This window comes from Calliphora vicina, chromosome 1 (genome assembly GCF_958450345.1).
Source record: "Calliphora vicina chromosome 1, idCalVici1.1, whole genome shotgun sequence".
Taxonomy (NCBI): Eukaryota; Metazoa; Arthropoda; class Insecta; order Diptera; family Calliphoridae; genus Calliphora; species Calliphora vicina.
The window spans coordinates 38,042,689-38,066,061 of record NC_088780.1 but is presented as its reverse complement, the minus strand read 5'-3'; the positions used below and the strand labels follow the sequence as shown (position 1 = coordinate 38,066,061).

The 23,373-nt window shown below is 29.1% G+C and overlaps 1 protein-coding gene across 5 annotated transcripts in view; it reads right to left on the bottom strand.

Moving 5' to 3' along the window:
* Positions 1-4,135: 4,135 nt before the first annotated feature.
* The window catches only part of tacc (transforming acidic coiled-coil protein), a 114,450-nt gene continuing 95,212 nt past the window's right edge, over positions 4,136-23,373 (bottom strand). For 3 of the 5 annotated variants that reach the window (XM_065509125.1, XM_065509133.1, XM_065509101.1), the window contains exons 6-12: positions 12,937-13,358; positions 12,767-12,846; positions 12,590-12,661; positions 8,836-8,940; positions 8,594-8,755; positions 8,371-8,520; positions 4,136-5,349 (exon numbers count right to left, since the gene is read on the bottom strand). In XM_065509125.1, the coding sequence (XP_065365197.1) occupies positions 5,166-5,349; positions 8,371-8,520; positions 8,594-8,755; positions 8,836-8,940; positions 12,590-12,661; positions 12,767-12,846; positions 12,937-13,358 (1,175 nt within the window). In that variant the 3' untranslated portion in view covers positions 4,136-5,165. The remainder of the gene's footprint in view (positions 5,350-8,370; positions 8,521-8,593; positions 8,756-8,835; positions 8,941-12,589; positions 12,662-12,766; positions 12,847-12,936; positions 13,359-23,373) is intronic. The other 2 variants (XM_065509108.1, XM_065509116.1) reach the window with 2 other exon arrangements.

Sequence of the window (23,373 nt, the reverse complement as noted above, 5' to 3'; positions counted from 1 at the left end):
TTTGTTAAGATTAAATATTTTGTTTTTTTTGCGGGAGAATTTGTTTTTTTATTTATAAACTTTAACAACTTTTCCTTTTATAAATAGGAAGAGGAGAACGAGGAGGTTATTGAGTTTTCAAGGACTTTTTTTTATAAATATAATGATGATCATGTATAACAAAGCTGTATTAAGTATTTAAAAATAAGAGAGAGACAGAGAGTGTGTGTGCTTGATGTGATGAATATGTGTTTTTTTGTTTTTATTATTATTTCTAAAGATCAAATAAAGAGATTGATAGATGATTGATGTTTTTTTCAATATTTGTTATGAAAGAAAAAAAGATTTGATTTAAACGCTAAATTTATGTCAAGATTTATTGTTTTGCTTCCATTGAAATGTTGACTTTAATGTAATTAATAATTTGCAATACTTTTACACATTTTTTCTGTAATACTAAGGTTAAATAATAATTTACATAGTATAAGATTAAATAAGTCTTTAAGTTTAGTTTATTATATTTGATATAAGAAAGCAACAAATTATACATACAATATATCTTAAATTTTAAATTATATATTCTCAATTATTAGATCAGACAAATGTATAAAGGTGTAATGTCATATTTTCATCTATTACTTGACAAATTTTAGTAGATTACACCCTTAATTTTATTAATTTACTTTTCCAATTTTAAACAATTTTTCTTTTATAAAAAACTTTTTGTTGAAATTGGTTTTTAATTTGTTTTCTTTTGTTTTTTTTCACAACTTTATGTAAACCAAATAAAATTAGTGTTAAGAATTTACATTTACTTTCATTTTGTTCTAACTTGTATTAAAATGAAAGCGAAATTCTGGGAAACACTGAAAGTAAAACGAACAACTCATGATAAAATGGTAATAATAATAATGGTCGTAAAAAAGCAATGGCGTGTATTTAATTGCAGTTTTTTTTTGTATTTAGAAATGAAAATTTGTTTATGTTGCATTTAAATTTGTTGCATTATTGACATAAATATAAATTAAAAAGAAATAAAGCTATTTATTGCATGAAAAGGCAAATAATTGAAGGAAAAATTCCACAAATAAATATTGAAAAGAAAGGAAAAATAATAGTTGAACATGAAATTGTTAACAGCTTAAGGAAAAATTATAATATAATACATATTATGTAGGTATTAAAAAGAAAATAACATATGAAATGAAAGATATTTGTATGGAGTAAATACTATTACGAAAGTTTTACTGTAAATCAAATGCAAGCTGCTTTCCAAAACGAATCCACATATTTTGGTGTCCTTAATTGGTCGCAAACAAATCACCTGTATCAAGCCTGTAACACATTTTGTTCGGAATGGTTTCAATTTCGTAGTTTTTATTCCGATCGATTTCGTTTTAGGTTCTTCAGATTCCGTGTAATTTATTAATTCCAAAAATATTTCATAATTCTGATTTTAATTCGACAGCGTTTTTCACTTTCCACTTTCGATCGGAATGGAATTCAGTGACAGGCCTGATATATCTGACGCTAGAATAGTCGCTTAAAACTTTGCCAAATTCTTAAAATTTAAATGTTTTCAGAACAAATCGGAATATTTGGTATTCGATTCAATTTAATCTTTCGATCGGAATGGTTGCAATCAAAGAGAAACATAGAGCGGAAACTAGAAAATAACTCAAACTAAATGGATTAAAATTATTTAAAAAAATTCAATTCCACTTAGAACACTGAAAGTTTTTTCATAATTTTACTTGTTCTGAATTAGCAAAATACGGAATAAATTACATTTCCGTCGGAATTTAATTCAGTGGGGATATTTACGTATTTGTAAAAGTTAATCGAATACAATTTTTTCTAACAGTTCAAGGTCGAATAATTAATCTGTATTAATTTATTCAATCCTGGTATAGTCTTAATAATATCCTAAGCGACACATAAAATCACCTGTCCGAACCGCGAGATATAAGACTATAAAATTGTACTTTTTGTTGCTAAACACATGCGAGCAAGATTAGCAAACGATATCGATAAAATATTTTTTGATATTGGCAATAGCCACCGAAACTCTTTAAATGCAGTGAATTTGTGCATCACTGATGCAACGACCTTTAAAAAAAAATTTGCGGAAATGATGGCAAATATGCTTTTTTGGAAACCTAAACTTTAGTTATGCTGCAGTGATGCACTGTTACTGACTGCATTTACGAACGAAAGGTTGGCTACCGATTCCAAAACGTTAAAAGATAACAGTAAAGCTAATTTGGATTAATTTGGTAACGGTATTTGGATGTTATTTCGATTTTGAAAAAAGTTACATTTGACTTATGAAATCCAATGTAATTTTTTTTTTAATCGATAAAGAATTTAATTCTAGATCGAATATAAAACCGATAATTTTCGATTTCACGAGACCGATTCCGAAAATGATGAGAATCTATGACAACCCCGATTAACAAAATTTACAAAATCTTTTTGAAAACCTAGAATGCATTTATTTATTATATTAAATTTGTATCTTTGAAAATTTCAATAAACTTAATTATTGAGAACAAGAAATGTTCATTTTTGTAATTTAAAATTATTTTTTGAATAGTGGAAACGACATTTTAGAGGTAATCTTTCTAGGGATTAGCAATAGTTCTAAAATAGGGATTAGCAGTGAGAGTTGGGATAGGTGTCCAACAGGAATGTTTAATAAAGTTAATTGGAAGAGCCTTCGATATCGGAAGGGAGATAGTGTGGGGATTACAGGATCGTCTAAACGATCTTGATTATGCAGACGATGTTTGTCTACTGGCTCACAGCTACTCGCATCTCGCGGCGAACTTACGAAGCGTAACGCTGGCAGCGAAATCAGCAGATTTGAAAATAAATGTAATGAAGACAAAAACTTTACGTATTAATGCAACATGCAGAGATTTATTTGCAATAATTGCAAGTAAAATTTAAAATATCAGCCAACATTTGACCGCCTAACACCTATTTGGAAATCACTCTCATTATCTCTGCGTACGTGAACCGCAAGATCCTAAGTGTATTCTGGCCGAGATCCATATTTAATCATACGTTTTGGGAAAGAACAAGCCAACAAATCCTATTGATTGAAATTAGGAAACGAAATGGCGAAAATGCCACTGGAACCCGCAAGGGAACAGAAGAAGAGGACGTTCAGCTCATACATGAAGAAGACATATTGAGGCCGAAGTAAATATCAGCGGCAAGAGTTGTGGAGAAATGAAGGCATTAGCACAAAATAGGGAGATGTTCAAACATGCTTCTTGTACTTCACAACTACCATCACTGGTAGCCAACCTTATCATATTCACCCCTATCCCCAATAACATGTGAAATTTTGTTCCCATGAAATATCCATTTCTCTCGAAGGGAAAATAGCTATCGGGAATATCATGATGAACTTTTCATTTACAGTAGTTGATTTTGTTCGTAACAGCTGTTTATTGTTTACAAAATTCCATCTAAAAATTTCACAACAAGGGGAATTTTTTTCACGTGAACAAAGTTCATGAACGAAAAAAGGAAAAGGGAATATATTTCATGTGAAATGTTGATTCGCGATAGGGGTGATTATATATACATTAAGAAACAAAATGAAATGTATGTATGTGGTTATGAATTTATAAAATGACGATTAAAAATACACCTCTTTTGGAAGTTCCTATTTCAGTAAGAATCATTAATTATAGATGACAACTATTTAGATAGGTACCTACAGCCCAGTTGGAAAAATGGCCGTAGACGACAATATAAGCGACCATGTCTTGGTCTTCTGTTAACTTATAGCCGAACTTGTTATTGTTTAAACGACAAACTGAGCGACATTGTCTCTCTTTTAGTCGTCCACGATTTTCGCGACATTTATTCGATAAGGCCTTTGACGATTTGTTCTGGCTATACCCCATATGTCGTCGAGGAATCATTGAGGATGTCTTGAAGACGTGACTAACTGGGTGCGAGCCAAAAACCTAATTCTTAAAAATGTATTGCCATGTAACATCCATGTGTGAAAAGAGAGTTTTGTTTAGGTTTAGGAAAGAATAACCCTCGTACTTAAAACATGAAATTTAAAAAAAAAAACTTACAAAATTCCATAATACAACTTATTATTTTATACAATAAATAAAAAACTAAATAGTTTTCTGTTTCATTACATTACATTCATGTTTGTTTTCTGTTTTATTATAATTGTTTTATTTTATTAATCAGTTTGTTTTAGTATTAAATATGTTTTTGTTTTAATAATTTTAAGCTTAACTAAAAATACAATTGATAAAAAAAATTTTAAATAAATGTTAAACTAAGGATTTAATGAAAAAAAAAATAGGAAAATAAATTATTTAATAGGGAATAAAAACAACATTTAAAGTAAAGTTGTATTGTATTATGTTTATGATTAAAGTTATTTTAACATAAAAATTAACAGATTTTTTTCAAACTCAACAATCTAAAAACAGGAGGTAAAAAAAACTAAAATAAAAAAATTTTATTTAGCAGCAAATAATACAATTAGGTTAGAAAATTATTATTTTTTTTTTGAAATAAAAAAAATATAATTAACTTGTGTATGTATGTGACCTGTAATGGTTTGCATTCTACATATTTTTCATTCATTCACTCTAATACGAGTATGTATTTGTATGTAGTACGTGTAAAGTACCTTTCCTTATTTTAAATGAATAAAGTATTACTTTCTTTTTGTATTTGTTTTCTATTCTTTTATTATTATTATTAATTATTATTTGTTACTTAAAATAACATTAAATTTAATGAGTTGAGTTTTATTTTTTGTTGTTTCTTCTCTGAACTAAAAAACAAACATTAAATTAAAGCGCCTTTTTAAGAAACACAACCGGATGCTCTACAACAACAACAAAAAACAAATTAAATTAATAATAAAATTAATTATTAGGGATTTTTGGTTGCTTTCTTTTATAGTTTTTTTGTTTTTTGTATGTGTGTGTGCGCTTTACTGTGTGTGTTTTCTAAGTTTTTTTGTTTCTTTCTCTTAAATCATTCTTATTTAGGAAACTAGAATACAAATTAGAAAACATTTTAAATAAATAATTAGTATTTAAAATTAAAGAATACAAATAAATGAAAAAAAAAATATCATTCAATATGTTTTATTGGGATCAAAAGGATCAAACAAAAAATGATCCTTCTCTTTAACTTCCTTGACCCGAAATGAGTTCATCACATATCTTAACGAGTTCGGCGTTTTCTTTAGTCTTCTGAGCCAATTGCTCATGTATGGATGATCGGGCGATTTCTTCTTTTTTAAGTAAGGCTTTCAGTTTTGTTATTTCTATTGAGTGCTCTCGTGTTAGAGATTCAAGTTTTTTGTTGGCGCTGCAGGAGAAAACGATAAAAAAACGGAAAATAATTAGAGTAAGTAAAAAATAGAATAATGTAAAGTAGAATAATGATGAAGAAAATTTTGAGTTTAATTAAAATATTTGTTAAATTCAGAACTTATTTAAAAAAAAAAACGTTTTCAGTGATGTTCGTCAACTTATCGACCTGTAACTTAGTCCGGTTTTGCCTGACTTTAAATTTTTTAATGGGTTTGGAAAGAAAACTGAAACATTTGTTATAAGTTATAAGTATAGTGTTTGTTAAGATTGGCTAAAAAAAACATTTATCAACTTTTTTGATTTTAGTAGTTTTTTTATAGCTTATTTTGATATGAAAGCTTATAAAAATGTATATCAATGTATAAAGAAAATTTAGTTCTTAACAAAACATGGTTTTAATTTTTCAAATAATCCCAAAAATAGACGACAACCCGAATTAGGTCTCTTTTCAAGTTCTGACAAAAAGTGTTATTTTGTAAAAATATCATTTGTATTTTTTTGAAAATCTAATACAATTTTTATTTAGATGATATACAGGCCTGCCACACAATTCCATTCCGATCGGAAGTGGAATTAATTCCGCATTTTGCTTCTTCAGAAAAAGTAAAACGAAAATTTATTTCGGAATGAAACCACTTTCAGTTTTCAAAGTTGAATTGATATTTCTTTGTATTTATTTATTTTTCTAATCATTTTAATCAATTTCTGTACCAAAAGTTTGCCTTTTGTTTCAATATTAAAAAGGTTACCAAATTAAAATCAGAAATATAGAATTATTAAATATTTTTTGAATTAATAAGTTACACGGAATCTGAAGAATCTAAAACGAAATCGTTCGGAATAAAAACTACGGAATTGAATCCATTCCGAATAAAATGTGTGACAGGCCTGATAATTGTATTATGATATTTTGAGTTTTTGACAAGTTTTGTCGTCGTTTCATTTCTAAAAGAATTGTCTGACTATTTTAATGACTCAGTATTTTGTTGGATATCCCTTGTTTTTTATTACTGCATCACAGCGAAGGTACTTCATTGGAATGTAACCACTCGGATACATCCCTAAAAGTGTCTTTGGGATCATTGTTCGTTATGGAATCTCCAAACTAGGGGCATATTTTTCTCAGCATATGAATCATAACATTGTTAAAATTAGATCTGTATCCAATTGCAGTCAAATTCACCCATATCGCGAATCAAAATTTCACATGAAATATGTTCCCTATTCCTATTTTTCGTTCAAAAACTTTGTTCACAGGAAAAAATTCCCCATGTTGTGAAATTTTTTAAACAATAAACGGCTGTTACGAACAAAACCAACTATTGTGAATGAAAAGTTCATGGGAATATCACGATATCATTTTTCCCTTCGATGGGAACATTAATTTCACATGTTATTGCCGATAGGGGCGATAATCTTTTATGATACGAATTATAACCATACCTTGCCCTGAAAAACAACCCCAACACCATAATATTGACACAGACATACTTGAGTGACATTATTTGTGTACTTGGGATCTAGTCTATTTACCACCGGTCGTCTTAAAAATGTTCTCCTATCACAGCCTTTTAAATTGTATTTTGTTTTAACCGAATAGAGAACAAACAGTATTCCAATTCTGCCTCGACCAGCTTAACTATTCAAAGTGTATACGAGTAGTACGTGATTTTTTTGAAATATTTTTTTTTCGCGGTGCGATAACAACCTATACCAGTCTCATTTGCATTTGGCTAACATTTTGAGAACTAATTTACAATTTTAGCTTATTGATAATAATTTGGGTATTCATTTGTGGGAATTTCTTAAACCCTCTTGCTATTAATTTATCTTGACTAGGAGTAGTTCACCAAATTTGTTTTTATAATTTTTGGAACTGTTTTTTATTAATTTAATATTTATCGCAGATAGTTTGTTGCAGCAATCCAGCATACAAAACAAAATAACAAACGATTTAAGTGTGTTATTTATTAAACATGATGCTTTTCTTACATATTCCTATTGTTTTATACTTCTTTCTTGTAGAAGTTTTAAAAATTTCTATTTTTTGCCAATGTTACGGTATAACTACATTCTATAAATGTATTTTTGTTAAACTATAATGCTTAAAAACGCATAAAATTTACATTATTTTTATACAAAACCTAGTAGATTTTAATTAATTACACTAAAAACTTAATTTAAATTTAAAGAATTAAATTCATTTCCTAAATCCATTCACAAAAACTAATGCTTTAGATTCATTCATAGGCTTTTATTTTAATAGAATTTATTCATTGTTGAATCAATTCATAATAGAATTCATTAATCCTTTGATTAATTATATTTTTGTTAATTCAAATCTAATCCAAATTGAATTAAAATATTTATTTTTCAAAAAAATTGACTTTAGTAGTGATAAATTTTAATTGAAGAAAATTTAAATCATTCAATAAATTGTATTATGATATTTTTAAGGGATTTAGGGCCTATGTCACGTACGATATTAAATTTTATTTATTATAAAATCATCCAAAGATTATTTTTATTTAAATATGACGGATTGTAAAGGAAAAATATTTCGTTTAGTGTAAAATATTCGAATATTTTCGCATATTTCTACATATACCTCAAAATGAGTTCCGTTTTACGATATACCCTTATTTCGCTCAATATTTTGGACAACAATATTTCGAAAGAACTTTTTATTATTTTAAAATATAGTACCCTCTGAATGAAACATAAAGACCAAATTATTATTATTATCAGATACTCTTATTTTTCCTAAATATATTCCAATCTATAGGCGTACAAATGTCACGTACGATGATATGGAATTGCCCATATGGTAACCTGTACAAAAATTAGTTTTAAGCCAAATTTCAATTCAAAATTTTTGATATTTATGATTCCGACCAGTGAATGAATTTTAATTGTAATCTTTGCCAGCACATTTCTTGTACTCAGATACATACTATGTTTTAATAAGTTAATATATACTTGAAATCTTATATTTATTTAATAAAAAACTACTTACATTTCCAATTGTTGCATTGCATGATTTTTCATTTTGTCATATCGTTGTTCCTGTAAATGAAGGTTTTCTAAATTCTTGCGCTTTTCCGCTTGTAAAGTTTCTTCGCTTTCTTTTAATTGGCAGGTCATTTCTTTGCTCTTTTCATATTTTCTATAAATAAAAGAAAATTCAAAAATTATTAAAATCTGTTTTTATACTAAAATCCTATTTTTGTTTTACTTACACATGCAAATCGGAAAATGTTGTTTCCAGTGATGTTAAATGATGATAATTTGAATCGCGATCGGCCTTAACTTCAGCCAATTGTTTTTCGTAATGTTGTGTTAATTGTTCTTTATCGGCAATTAATTCAGCTATGGCTTTTTCATAGGCTTCAATAACACCACTAGAAAAAATAATAAAAAACACACACAAATAAATTTTTAATAAAATTTAAGAAAAATACATTAAACTAATATTACTCACGTCATTTTTGCTATTGTTTTGTCTTTTTCTGTGATACGTTTGATTAAAACCTCCTCCCTTTGTTCAGCATCTTTAAGTTTCTTTTCAATATCTTCTGTTTTAAGACTAATAGGATAAATACAAATAATAAAGCAAAGCATGTATTAATAAACATTAAAAAATATTGTTTTTAGCTACATGATTTTGTGCAAGGAACATTTTTTTTCTAAATATAACAAATCAACAAGTTTTGTTGTTGTTTTATAAAGATTTTCTGTTCCTCTGTGGTGCATGGGGAGGAAACTAAATAAAAAAAATCGATAATGAATCATTTATTTATTTGTTTGAAAAAAGAAAATAGTGAATAAGTTGTGTGTAGTGTTGGTTGCAGAGTACAGTACACTGTTTCATATGCCAAACAAATTACCATAAATTATAAAAATAATTATTATTTCTTTCTTATAAACTGTGGTGTTATTTTTGTTACAAGTTTTTATTGAGTGGGTTTTAATTAAATTAATTTTGGTTTGGCTTACGACTTTGAAATGGTTTTAAAAACAAAAAAAGAAGTTAATCCCACAGGTTTAAACAACCCTCCTACATATTCCTTTAATTGGCTTTCTAATATCACAGACATAAAAGTCTATGTTGACTTTTCCACCTGTGTCTACTAAAAAACCTGTTGACATGTCTTTACTTTCTCATAAATTTGGCAAAATACAGCGTGAAAAAAATAGTAGGTTTTCAATATGGATATATTCTTGTTAAGATTTTGTAGCGTGGAGACCAAGACCAAAATATTGTAAAACTTCAAAGGCATGTGTCTACAGGAGATTACGCTCAATATTTTAGAAGTTAGGATTGTTTCGCCGTTGACTTCCCAGATAAAACTTTTATGAGAACATTTTGTCTGATACGTTATCTTATTTTCTCATGTTAATTATGTGCAGAGGTGAATTTTAAGAAACATGTAATGATATTGTGGATAGTTAGGTTAGGGTAATCATACTGGATCTACGGTAATGTCCTCACGACAACTGGATTTACACTCCTGAACTATCCGAGTCTCACTCGACCAAAGACTGGCAATCCAGCGACAGCTGTATCAACCGAATGTTTTTTTCCCTCAGAGAGAACTCTCGACAAGAGTGAAACTATTTACAACAACCAATGCCAGACAATTAAAGGACCTTTGCTCCTCTAAAGTCAGAAAATACACAAGCGACTGTTTAGTGTAGGAAAGAGAGAATACTCATGGGTTTTCGAGAAAGATAAAAGATTGACAATTTCAAATCTGCATTACGCTTAGTCTGCTTTTACACAGGGCAATTTTTCTTGCGCAAGTCTAGAGTTTATAGGAGAGAGAGGCAAGAAGAAAGAAGAGGGGTACACACTTGCTTGTACTGGCAAGTCTCTTCAATTCTCATTTGTTTACTCATTTTCAATATGGCGTCTATTAGGTTTTGACATACAAAATTGCTCACAGACTTGCTGTGTGTAAACAGACGAGCAAGTTTAAAAGGGAATCGACGAGACTTGCTTCAAGTAAACTTGCCCTGTGTAAAAGCAGACTTATTTCTAATATTTAAATTTGGGATCATATCTTGGTTTCATGTATAATCAGCATCTCTACAGAAAGTTATAGCATATTTGTCTTAAATTCAATTCCCGGCTTAGTATTATTCTAAAACAGTAGAATGAATATTCCTTATATGTCAATATCCTTGGATTCTTCGGCTTTACAATTTCACTGCCAATATCAGAAGAAGAAGAATGTTTACAGTGATTTTTATAATCAAATTATTTTGAAACTTGTGTAGTTGTGGACCACTGCAACTACATGCAGATCTGTAGTTTCTGCAGCCGCTGGAACATTGTGGATTTCGAGAACAATATCTACTCTTACTAAGTAGGTTTATTGGAAGAATCAAACATTATCGGGACCACATTATCCATCATCGGAACACCGAGTTGTGTCAAACAAACATGTCGACGTCTAAGCTTAAATTGGAGGTCTCCAATAGAGTTGGTCATTATTTCCTCTTATGGTAATTTATCTATTGATTCCCTAGCTCTTAGAGCTAGTTTCTTACTTGTCAGTTAAATTTAGCTCAACACGATGTTATATTAAACATGAAAGATATTTAGCCGGGATTTAACCAATGATTGTGTTTCTCACTAAAGGATTAATTTTGTTAGCATTGCCATACTTTTCAGTCAAATCACATGTTTATTCATCAAAATTGTTCATATAAATATGGCAATACTTTAAATTTTATAAGAAGAAGCAACCACGTACATAACTTTTTTTTTGTAAATTTTAACTTTGTAAAAGAAAATGTGACATTAAAGTATATAAAATGTATGTTAAAAATTATATTGATGTTAATAAAACAAATCAAAACAAAGAGCTGCTGTGCTGAATTGTTTATTTTATTTTTCATCTGTTTGTGTTTTGGCATTTTATACTTAGGTTTAACTCTCCAATGATGCTCAGTTAAACCGAGATTATATAGTAAATAGACAATAAGTGGGAAACACATTTTTTAGTTTAATTTAGGTTTAAACGAAGAATGTAGATTATCTTTATCCCAAAAACTAGCTCTAACATTATTATTTAAAAAATAATAAATGTACAACTAAAGTTTTAGTTAATAACATTTTAAGTGAATTCAACAAGTAATTAAATGAACAAATTTGAAGCTCCTTATGTACAAATGTAGTATCACCCATATGTAATCACCTACAACTGTGCGTATCGCGGCATCCACAGGCAAGTTTTCTATAAAAGATTTGTTGATGGTCAGATTGTGAGGTCTGCGGACAACACTTATCTTTGACTTGTTTCTGAAATACCTGAATTTGAACCTCAACTTGCCCAGATTCAGCCATATTTTACAGTTATCCGGATTGACCTACAGAGAGCCCCAAAAGTGAGTAAACCCAGTGATTTTTTGATTTTTTTAAGATCATTATAGTCCGACCTAAATCTTTTTTTTCAGAACCGAATCTATTATTCACCCAATCTACAACCAAACTGAAAATTTTAAATTTTAATCGCTGGATAGATTTTAGAATTTTCATTATCTTAAAAAAATCAAATAATTTGTGGTGATTACTCTCAGTATGTATTGATTTTATGATTCAGTAAGCGATTCTAGAATCACTTAGCAGGGAAGCAGGGTACGCACAATGATTCGAGCGGACGCTCGAATGATCGATTGATAGTGACAGTTTCGCAAAACTTGCAATTAGTTCGTAAACTTGTAATTTATCATTGGAAGGTAGTCTGATCCCGCAAAAATCATTAACTCCATTTCGTTTGTTTCTCACCGCAATAACTTAATCCTCAAGGTATTGGTCATTTATAAGAAAGGGAGCACATTATTATCGATCGATCAGATCTTTGGGAGGTTGTCTGATCCCAGAGAAAACCTTTTTTCCATTGTTTCACACCTAAATAATTTAAGGCTCAGGTATTTGTCAATAGTGAGATATTTAGAAGATAGAGATACCGCATTTTTCTTCAGAGAATTTCTATTTTTAATTTCTTATCTAACCAAAATGCAGACACTTTCAAGATAGTTTTACATGTGCACCCCAGATAATCGTTACCTTGAAAAAAACAATCAAAATACACATAAATATTTTGAATTCTTTAGGGAAACAGTGTTGTACATACACTACACAATACGGTATGTTTGGAATAAAATAAACAAAGTGAATACCTATGGAATACTAAATTAATGGTAAATAAACAATGAATTTCACTTACACTTCATTTTTGATTTTCTTTTCAAGTTCATCCATTTTATAGTTGATCTGTTTATCATCCGATTGTGTGGAACTATTTGTTAAAAATAAAGTAAAATGCAAAAGCAAAATAAGAATAACACAAGGTTAAGGTCAATTAAATGGTACTACATTAAACAAACAATAAAAAAAAACATACTTGGAATTCTCGAAAGTTTTATTACAATCGTTATCTAAACTCATATCCTTAATCACATCGACACTCATAGTGGCATTCTTCTATAAACAAAGGGGTAGTGAAAAAAAAAAAACAAAATAAATGTTAGAAATATTAAAAATTCCATTGTTTTTTTATGTTTTTTAACTTACTTTGTTTACTCCCTGTGCTAATTGGCGTTTATTTTGTTGGACCTGTTGTTCCAACTGCAATTGCTGTTTAACTTCTTGTGATCTTTCTTTCAATAATTTGGCACTGGCACCGGTTATTCCTCCTCCTACAGCTGCTGCCCCACCTCCTGTTACTAATGAGGATAATCCGCTTGTTGATTTTGTGTCTATAACAAATGAACGATTACTGTCGTTATGTTCGTCTTCTTCAAGTGTTGGACTTAAACAAGGATTAATAGTATTAGTTGGTATTTGTAATTGTTGTAGTTGCTGTAGTCCCTGATTAACTGGCACTGGTAAACCAAGCAATGGATCAAATTTCAATAACAATGAACTACGATCCACTGGTGTATTGTTATTGCCTTTTGTTAGAAGATATTCAAAATCGGATGGATTGAAAATAACTGTGAGTTGAGTGGTAGTAGTAACATTTAATGAAAATAAACAGAGAGAGAGAAAAACACACATACAATAAAACATATTTAGTAATATTAATTATGAGAATGATGTTTGTTAAAGGATTAATAACATATTTCAGGTGTTAGATTTTATTTTAAAAAAATAATGATTTAAATATTTCAATATATTTCAATGCATTTTGAATTTTGTGTTTTTAATATTATTAAGTGACAGTCTAATTCAATGTCCTCTTGTTACGAAATCCATATCATTTACTGTGAATTTTTTAAATTTATTTTTTTTTTTCATATAGACAAGTCGAAATTTTAAAAATGACACTTATATAATAGCTTTCTGAGCCACCATATATAATAGCGTCTTGACCGAACTTGTCACACTCATAGCTTTAATCCGTCAAAATTCAAGAATGTCTATAACTTTATTGGGTGTATGACTTCAAAATGCGAAATTTTTTCAAATTTTTAACTTTTATATTGAAAAATTTGTACAATATAATTTTTTTCAAAGTATTGACCATTGTTAGTTATGACCTTTTTCCATCTTTCTCGAAACATATGGACTCCGAGCCAAAATAACTGCTTATCTTTTGAGGCCAAGAACGAATCAAGCCAATATCGGATTCTCTGTTTCAAAGTGAAGAGTATACCAGAGAGAGCGCTCCGCATCGATCGGACGGGGCACGGTCTGGGCTATAAAGCGGGTGAGGCAAAACTTCCCAACCACTTCATTCTAAATACTTTTCAAGAGGTATTGCATAATGTGGCAGATCATTGTCATGATGTAATATTACGGTTTCATGTCTGCCCGCATATTCTGTGCGTTTTTCGGCAAATGCTCGCTTCAAACGATTCAGTTGCGTTCGGTACATAATAGATATGACCCTTTTGACCCTTAGCGCCATAGATATTTAGCTTAGTGGTCGATTCGCTGGTTGGCCAGGCGTCATATACGATCACTTACGCTTCGGGTAATCGAAATGGATCCATTTTTCATCGTAAGTAATGATTCGGTGCAAAAATGGAGTTTGGCGTTGTTCAACTGCAATAAGGACGAGTTTTTGCGCCGTTTCGTAACCGTGGATCCATCAAAACACTATTACTTGTTTCCAAACCTGAAGAAATGTCTCGGAGTAGATTTGACTTCAACGACGAAATCATCTCACAAAAATACGTATTTTGATAACCTCGATTAATCTTATTTTTTTTTGGAAGGGATAAAAAAAATTGGAGAAACTGTTAGAGCTCAAAAAATAAAATAATTGTTTATCCAAAAACCTGTATTTCATTCAAAAAGGCAAGGACTTTTTTTGACCCGCCCTCGTAGTTATAAAACCAATTATTTCCGAGATAGCTGTTCTAGATTTCCTTCAAATCTCATTCATTTATACCATGAGAGAATTCATGAAAAAATTTTGTTTTCAAATTTAAAATTGATTCATACAAAAATTTATCCTTTTGAGAATTTTGTAAGCTGCTAATCTAAAGAGTGAGTAGCCAAAACAAAGCTTTTAAAAATATGTCAGATATTATCTTTTCTTTTCTGTGTCAAAATGCACAGCGAAAGAAAAGTACGTGAAAACATAATTAAAAGTTTTAAAACAAATCCAATATGGACTTTCAATAGCAAAAGATCTGAAGGTTCATCGTCACACTGTGTCAAAAGCCATTAAGTGGCAAGGGTATATGTATATAAGTTTGTCATTCCATTTGTAATTTCTACATTTTTCATTTACGACCCCACAAAGTATATATATTCTGGATCGTTATAGATAGCCAAGTCGATATAGCCATGTCCGTCAGTATGTTGAAATCATCTTTCCGTAGCCCTCAAATAACTTACAAACATGATTGATACATCAATATGTCGGGAAATCTTCCGGCTAGGTTGCTATGTAAAATCGAGAAAATCGTCCCACAAATAGCTGAGATATAAGGAAAAACTGGGACAATCTCGATATTTTTGATCTATATCTGAATTACTAAGTAATTAATATAGACAATATGGATATATAATGATAGAAATTTCAAAGTCTATTGCAACGATGTATATAAGGCTATAGTAATTTGGACCTACAATGGGTCAAAATCGGGAAAAAATTTTTAATTTTTTTCACCAACAACATTTTTTTCAGTAATTAATTAACATTAAAAATACAATTTCAAAAAAAATTTTTTTTTTTTAATTTATAGATTTTTGTTAATTAATCGAACTTTTTTTTATATAATTTGAAAGAAAATTTTTAATTAGGTTAAAGTTCATTATATTATAACTTATTTGTAATAATTCAAAGAATATTACTGAATATTAAAATTTTAGACAATTGATAAATTGGAATGCATTTTCACCCTGCCAAGGACGTCATCAACAACCTTAATTGTCAAGGTCTATTGTAAATATCATATATTTAACTTACTATTATTAGGAATTAGAATATGAGAAGCCTAATTCATATTTATATTACTTGTAAATTATACGAAATTCCAATAATTTTTTTTTTCAAAAACCATTTTGAAAAAAAAAAAAAATTTAAATTTTGTTTACCTAAAAATATTTATAATTTGTATTTTAACTTACACAGCACAGCCGAATATAGCTCTCTTACTTGTTAAGAGTAACATCGTAATGTAAATTACATATTGGATTTGCTACTTTAACATTCTCTAGATGTTGTTGCGCCACATTTACATAATATTCTCTTTTATGACTATATATGATTTGCCAAATTGGATCAGATTTATTGAATTCTGAAAATCTGATCTCTCAATTCCTTCCGAAGTGTTAACTATAATAAGAATTAAATAAACCTTAAAAATATCAATTGTCATTCTAAACCGCTTCCTGCATATTAGACACATATTTTATTACTACACTTTTTTTATGATCCGTCATATTGGAATTATTCGTGTTCGGTCACACCACAAAGATATTTAATATGTTTATTTAAAGAAACAACAACAGTGATAACTATAATAATTTATTATTGCACGGAATATCTGTCTAGACTATTTATGATATGTGTGTATAATAAAACGATGACAGCCAATTTGAATTGAAAACTATATTTTCTATTTACGATCCAGAGTTCAGAGTTTTCGTGCACAAAATTCCAAGAATTATTTTGTTTTTATTTCTATTGTGGAATGAAACAAACATTTTATTATAAAATATAATAAAAATTACTTTCAAAAATTAAACCTTGAAAGTTAATAAATTAAAAAAAATCTATTTGTTTAACAAATTAGTTTTTATGTGCAAAATTTCATGTTATAGAAGTTTTTTTTTTATAAACAGGTTTGATGGCCGCAGGTCAAATCTTGTATTAGCATGACTCTCCAACATAATAATAAGTGATTATTTATAACAAAAAAGGTTTTTAGTAAATAAAAAGTTACTTTCGTAGACTCTGCAACAATTGTCATGACTTTGTATAGCTCGTTACTTGTACAAATATGTAAAAATGTCAATGAATTTGAGTTTTTTTTGTAGGAAAATAATTCCAGAATTCCCAAAAAATATTTAAACAAGTAAGAGAGCTTTATTCGACTATGCCGAATCTTATATACCCTTCACCAAATTATACTTAAACATTTTAAATTAAATTTTAGGTAAACAAAATTATTTTTTTTTCCAAAGTTGTTTTTTTAATTTTAAGGAAAAATTTTTTTTCGATTTTTTTTTTTTAAATTTAAATTTTTTTTGTTTTTAATTTTTTTTAATGTTTAGCGAAAAAAACTTTTGGTAAAAAAAAATTCGGGTTAAAAAATATTGTTTCCCATTGAAGGTCCAACTTACAATGGTCTTATATACGTCGTTGCAAAGGTCTTTGAAATATCTATCATTCGATATCTATATTGTCTATATTAATGATTTAGTAATCCAGATATTGATTTAGAAATCCGATAATCTCGATAATAGCAACCGAGCCAGAAGAATTCCGGAGATATTGATGTATGAATCGTGTATGTAAGTTATTTGGGGGCTTCGCTATCGCTCCGCTATCTATAAGGATCCAGAATATAGTATATATGTACTTTATAGGGTCGGAAAATTATATTGTGGAAATTACAAACGGGGATTTAAGAACAAATTAGCTAAATACGAAATTTCGAATTAAATTTGGAAGGACCTGTGAAGAACGCCTATTTTAAAATTGGTCACATTTTTATGTTGGAAAAATATCTATAGAGATATCTTTTAGAAAATACTAAAAATAGTTTTGGAAATATATTTTTCCAGTGGCTAAGATTTTTATATGGATTTTCGACAGACAAAATCTATGAAATTAAAAATGCCTGCAAAATACAACTTAAAAGACACCTCGTACAAAATATTCGTCAATATTGGTCAAAAAATGGTATGTGTTTCTCCGAAATCGATAACAATTGGTAACTTTTGACAGAATTTTATACTTTTATAAGTCGGGTTAAAGTACAAAACGCTGTCAAAAGTTACCAATTGTTATCGATATCGGCGTAACATCTACCATTTTTTGACTCAATATTGACAACGATGTCGACGACACCAAGTAGAATAAGGGTGATTGATTTTAAATTATTGTCGCTTGATCGGACAAAACATTTTCTAAACGAAAGAGTTAATTTTAATGAAATTCCGAGTAAAATTGTCTCCGATATTTCAAAATGACATTTTGTGTATGACATTTTTAGCTTTAATTTTGAAACATTTGTTCAATATAAATGTATTCAAAGTATTGTCCATCTTTCTAGCAACATATGGATTCCGAGCCAAAAGAACTGCTCATATTTTTAAGCCAAGAACGAATAAAGCTAATATCGGTTACTCTGTTGCTGTTGCTGTTAGTTTCTTAATCTCAATAGAAATTAAACTATTGGTCGGATCGCCTTGAACTTTTTTAAAGGATTCTAGATAAATAATACTTCACATGAAAATGAAAAAGGTCCCAGCGACTTTCTCTCCTATCGGATGGACCTAGCTTATTTTAGTCGTTTTCTATTTTAAAGCTATACATATTGAGATACCATCTAAAAAATAAAATCTTCAAGATAATTTGGCTAGCAGGCAATGACTAATAGCAGTTTTTCGTAAGAAAAAAACGATAATCAAAATTTTCAAAATCTATTCCTTCACCTTCGTGAGAAGGGTATATATAAGTTTGTCATTCCGTTTGTAATTTCCACAATATAATTTTCCGACCCTATAAAGTATATAATAATTTCTGCATCCTTATAGATAGCGGAGACGATTAAGCCATGTTGAAGTCTGTTGAAATTAACTTTCCGAAGCCCCCAAATAACTTACAAGCACGATTCATACATCAATATCTCAGGAATTCTTCCGGCTCGGTTGCTATTTAAAATCGAGAAAAATCGGTCCACAAATGAAAAAAAAAACAGGAAAACCTCGATTTTTAACCTATTTTTGACCAGTATCTGGATTACTAAGTCATTAATATAGACAATATGGATATCTAAAGATAGATATTTCAAAGACCTTTGCAACGACGCACAGTGTGAGGTTTTAACAATTTAGCTTATCTAAATACAGATTTTTGTTTGCTTTTTTTAAAGAATTTTAACTAGAATTGATAGATAACATTCCAAACAAAGAATTGCATTTGAAAATAAAAAATTTACAGTTTTATAAAGTAACAGCACCTTAAACTTCGTTGTAATTGCAGACTTTTTTAAGACATAGACAAGTCAAGGCGCGTAGCTCAACTTTAAATGTTTGTAACTTTTTTTTTAAATGCAATATCTTATGAAATTTTTGCAATTTTTTTTGTACCTTTATTTATTACCGAGTTATGAATTTTGATAAGCTAGAATGTCAAAACCTCACACTGTGCGACTTACAGTATTGACCATAACTAAAGCATCCCCTCAATGAATTTTTTCATATGGTATTTTTTTGTATAAAATCAAAGTTTTAAATATATATTATGTATTATTTTCATTTGTTAATATGTTTACTATTGATAAACAAATACTTTCAAAGTTAACCTTTTTATAAGAGGCAACTTAAAATCCAAAAATATTTTAAGGTAGAAAATGAAACGGACAAAACTAAAGCACCCATTCAAGGATATACTATAAAAAAAAATTTTAGTTAATTTTTTGCTGCAAATCCTTTGTTTTGGGTGGCACAAGAACATCTCTTGGTATAGAAGATAATATGTTTTTATGGCGTTTTTCGATATTCCTTCCCAGGCTATTTTAACGGCATGAAATAAATCGTGAAAATTTCCGATCTTTATTTCAACAATTTTCACGATTTATTTTCATATTAACAATGTGCCACAAGTTCTCAATAGGATTGAAATCGGGAGATTGACCAGGCCAATGAAGAACTTGAATCTTATTGCTGTGTAGCCAAGTCTTACAAACTTTGGAGGGGTGCTTAGGATCGTTATCCTGTTGGAAGCTCCCTATAATTGGCATCTCTTCACGTGCATAAGGCAACATTACAGCTTTCAATACATTACGGTACATGAACCGATCCATAATCCCATAAATTTTATGATTTGGCCCAAATCCTTGACCAGAAAAGCAACACCAGACCATTACATTACCTCCTCCATGTTTAGTTGTTCCTTTACAATACTTAGGATTCAGTCTCCTCCTTTTGGTCTGCATACACGCCTTATTCCAGCGGAACTTTTTAAGTTGTATTTGGATTCGGCAGAGAACGCATAATCCTAAACTTGTTCGTACTTGAATAGCTGATGCTGCAGGATCATTTTGTATTGCTCTTTTGATTAAGGAATCATAATATCGTGTTTTCTTTCGCGAACGACCTCCAGAATGCACGGAGATTTTCGACCAGTCTTAAAAATTTTGAAACGAGCCTGGAAATAACTGATCTGTTAATTGAATATTTTTTACTAAATTCATGTAGTGATAAGCCCGTCTTCCAGTCTTCAATAACTTTAGTTTTTAATTTACTGGAGTACTTGTTCCTTGTCATTGTTTTTTTCGCAATAAACTCTATAAAACTTAAATTTTGCACACTACGTCTTCCTATATTTTTATCTTTTGGAATTTTTAAGTACTTTCATTGTGATTCCCGATAACTCACATTGCAAACCGAGTCAAATTTTTAAACATCTTATAAGAGGGTGCTTTTGTTTTGTCCGTTGAGTTTTGAGTTTTTATATGATTTATCATTTTAAATTAATTTTTAATAAAATTATCTTTTACTAAATGAATATTAAATGAACATTAACAATATTAGTTAATAAAATATATACAAAATACATCCCAAAAAAGCCGTTTTTATCAAAAAAATTATGATTTCAAAAAATCCATTGAGGGGGTGCTTTAGTTATGGCCAATACCATAGTAAGATGGCCATACAATGGGTAAAAATCGGAAAATTTTAACCCGATTTTTTTTTCACCAAACATTTTTGTTCGCTTTAAATTAAAAAAATAAATTGAAAAAACAAAAAATAAACTTGAATACACCAGTTAGAAATGGCAGTTTTATTACCAACATACATATATTCTGACCAGCTTTTGATTGTTATTTTTGTTTCTTATTTGATAATTATTTATGAACCACTTATGTTCGTCCCCTGGTGGCTATAAGTGGCGGCCACTGATCTAAAATGTAACTTAAATTAAATAAATTAATTAAAAGTTTATAAAAATGACACACTTTTTTCAAGCAAATACTTGAAATTACTAGTAATTTTTGCTTAATCACACAGTTACCATAATTTTCCACATAAAATTACTTGCGCTACAATTGCATGTCTAATAAAACTCCCCTCCCCCTGCGGAATACTTCCCACTCACTGTTATATATTTTGTTATTGCAAATTTTCTCCATATGTACCTACATGCATTCATAAATCCATACATTTTGTGGTCAATACATTAGGGAGTTTTATGGAAGTTCATACATAGTAGTAACGTCGTACATTCATAAAATGAGTCACATTATACGGAAATGTTAATGAAATTGGTAGACAAAAACAAAACAGAATAATAAAATAAAAAACATCGAGACCAAAAGAAACACCTAAAGATGAAATTGAAAGACAATAGAAAAAAACCTCCCCATTAAATATGACTGACTGCATTCTGTAAAAACACACGGGGGCTATGTATGTGAGTATGTGAATGAATTTATAAATGTGTATTGGTTTGTTCGGTAAATGTATTTAGTGTTGAATTTCCTTCCGGTTTAAAATTGCAGCTCATTCTTCTTCTTTCAACAAGAAAAACATTAAAATATTTTCTACATGATTTCACTGAAGTGTGCCCAATTTTTTAAATGACAATAATACTTCTACTATTTGTACTTATACTGTGCTTTACATTTAATACTCTTATTTATGTTTTCATGTATGTAAGTTCTTCTTTTTTATTCTTTTGTTTATTACATTACATCTTATTTCTTTAGTTTGTTTTCAATAATTGCAACTTTAATTGTGAGAGAATATTTTCTGTTGTTTTTTGTTTTGTTTTGCGTTTGCTTTTCTTAAGAAAAATATTTTACTCAAATATGTACTTATTTGGAGAATACGCACATTTTTACATGTTTGAGAGTAACAAAAAAAAAGAAGAAGCAAACAATGAAATAATGAAAAAATTTCTCAATTATTATTGTCTGTCATATTCATTAATGTATGGGTATTTATGTTGCCGCGGTGGTTAAACAGTGGCCCCCTTAAATTTAACTATGGTTTAGAAAGAAAAAAATATTTTTTTTTTGTTCATTGGATGAAAAATATATTTTTGACATATGGGCAATTCCACGAGAATGACAACCACGAATGAAAAAAACAAAAACCCTTGAAACTTTTTTCAAGATGTTTTGAATAGGAGAAAATGTTAATATGTGAAAGTAGTTAGAGCTTATTACAACATTTTAAGGGCAAAAATAATAGTTTAGACTGACTTCCGTTTTTTGTCACGTACGATATACCCTTATTTCGCTCGATATTTTGGACAACAATGTTTCGAAAGTACTTATTATTTTTTTTAAAATATAGTACCCTCTGAATGGAACATAAAGACCAAATTATTTTTTAGATACTCATGTTTTTGCAAAATCTATTCCACTCTACAGGCGTACAAATGTCACGTACGATGACATGGAATATTTGGTTTCTCGTTTTTGTGGGGACATTTTCCAGACATCATATTCCATTAGTAATTACCATATTCCAGAAGTACTAGGAGACTGTCCCGAACCTATCATATCGATTTTTATTATTTAGGGTGACAACTAGTCACATATCTAGCTACGTTACTAGTTATTTTAACACTTGCATGTCCTAAGCAGGATGTCAGCATACTTAATAGGGTATTCAATTAATCGGGTTTCTGGATTAATCGGTTAATCGAGCAAATAATTAATCGGGATTTAGGTTTAATCGGTTAATATTAAATTATTCGATTAACCGAATAATTTCTATTTTAATTTTAAATTGAAAAGAAAAATACGAATTTTGTATACTTATGTATATAAGAATTTTGTTAATAAAAAGAACAAAAGCATTAAAAACAAACAAAACATAATAATTCTACAAAACAATAAATAAAAATATACACATGTGAGTTCTTTTTTTTGATTTTAGGGAGATCTTCTGAAATAATCTTTTAAAAAATGAATGTAATTTAAATCCTTCAATTTTAAACGATTTTTTTTTTGCTTTAATTAAACTTGACTTGAAAAAACTATCTCACTCTCCAATTTCTCAGTTCTTTTTTAGTTTTTTCTAAGCATATTTTTTAGATTTCTAATACTTTAATAGTTTCCTTAAGTTCTGATTAAAGACTCGTTTCAGTAATGTCTCTAGTTTCGTCTATTACCATATCGTCCTTCAGCTCATTATCACAAAGTTCAATATAGAATATTCTAGGAAAAATGTCATTTCCAAATTCCTTAGTTTCAGTTTTCGTATTATACTTCAAAAAACTATTGCTTGAAGGGAATGTTCACGAGTTAAAAAATTCAATTTTACAAAATAATTCTGCATAAAGTGCAAAAAAAAATTGACATTTCGGTT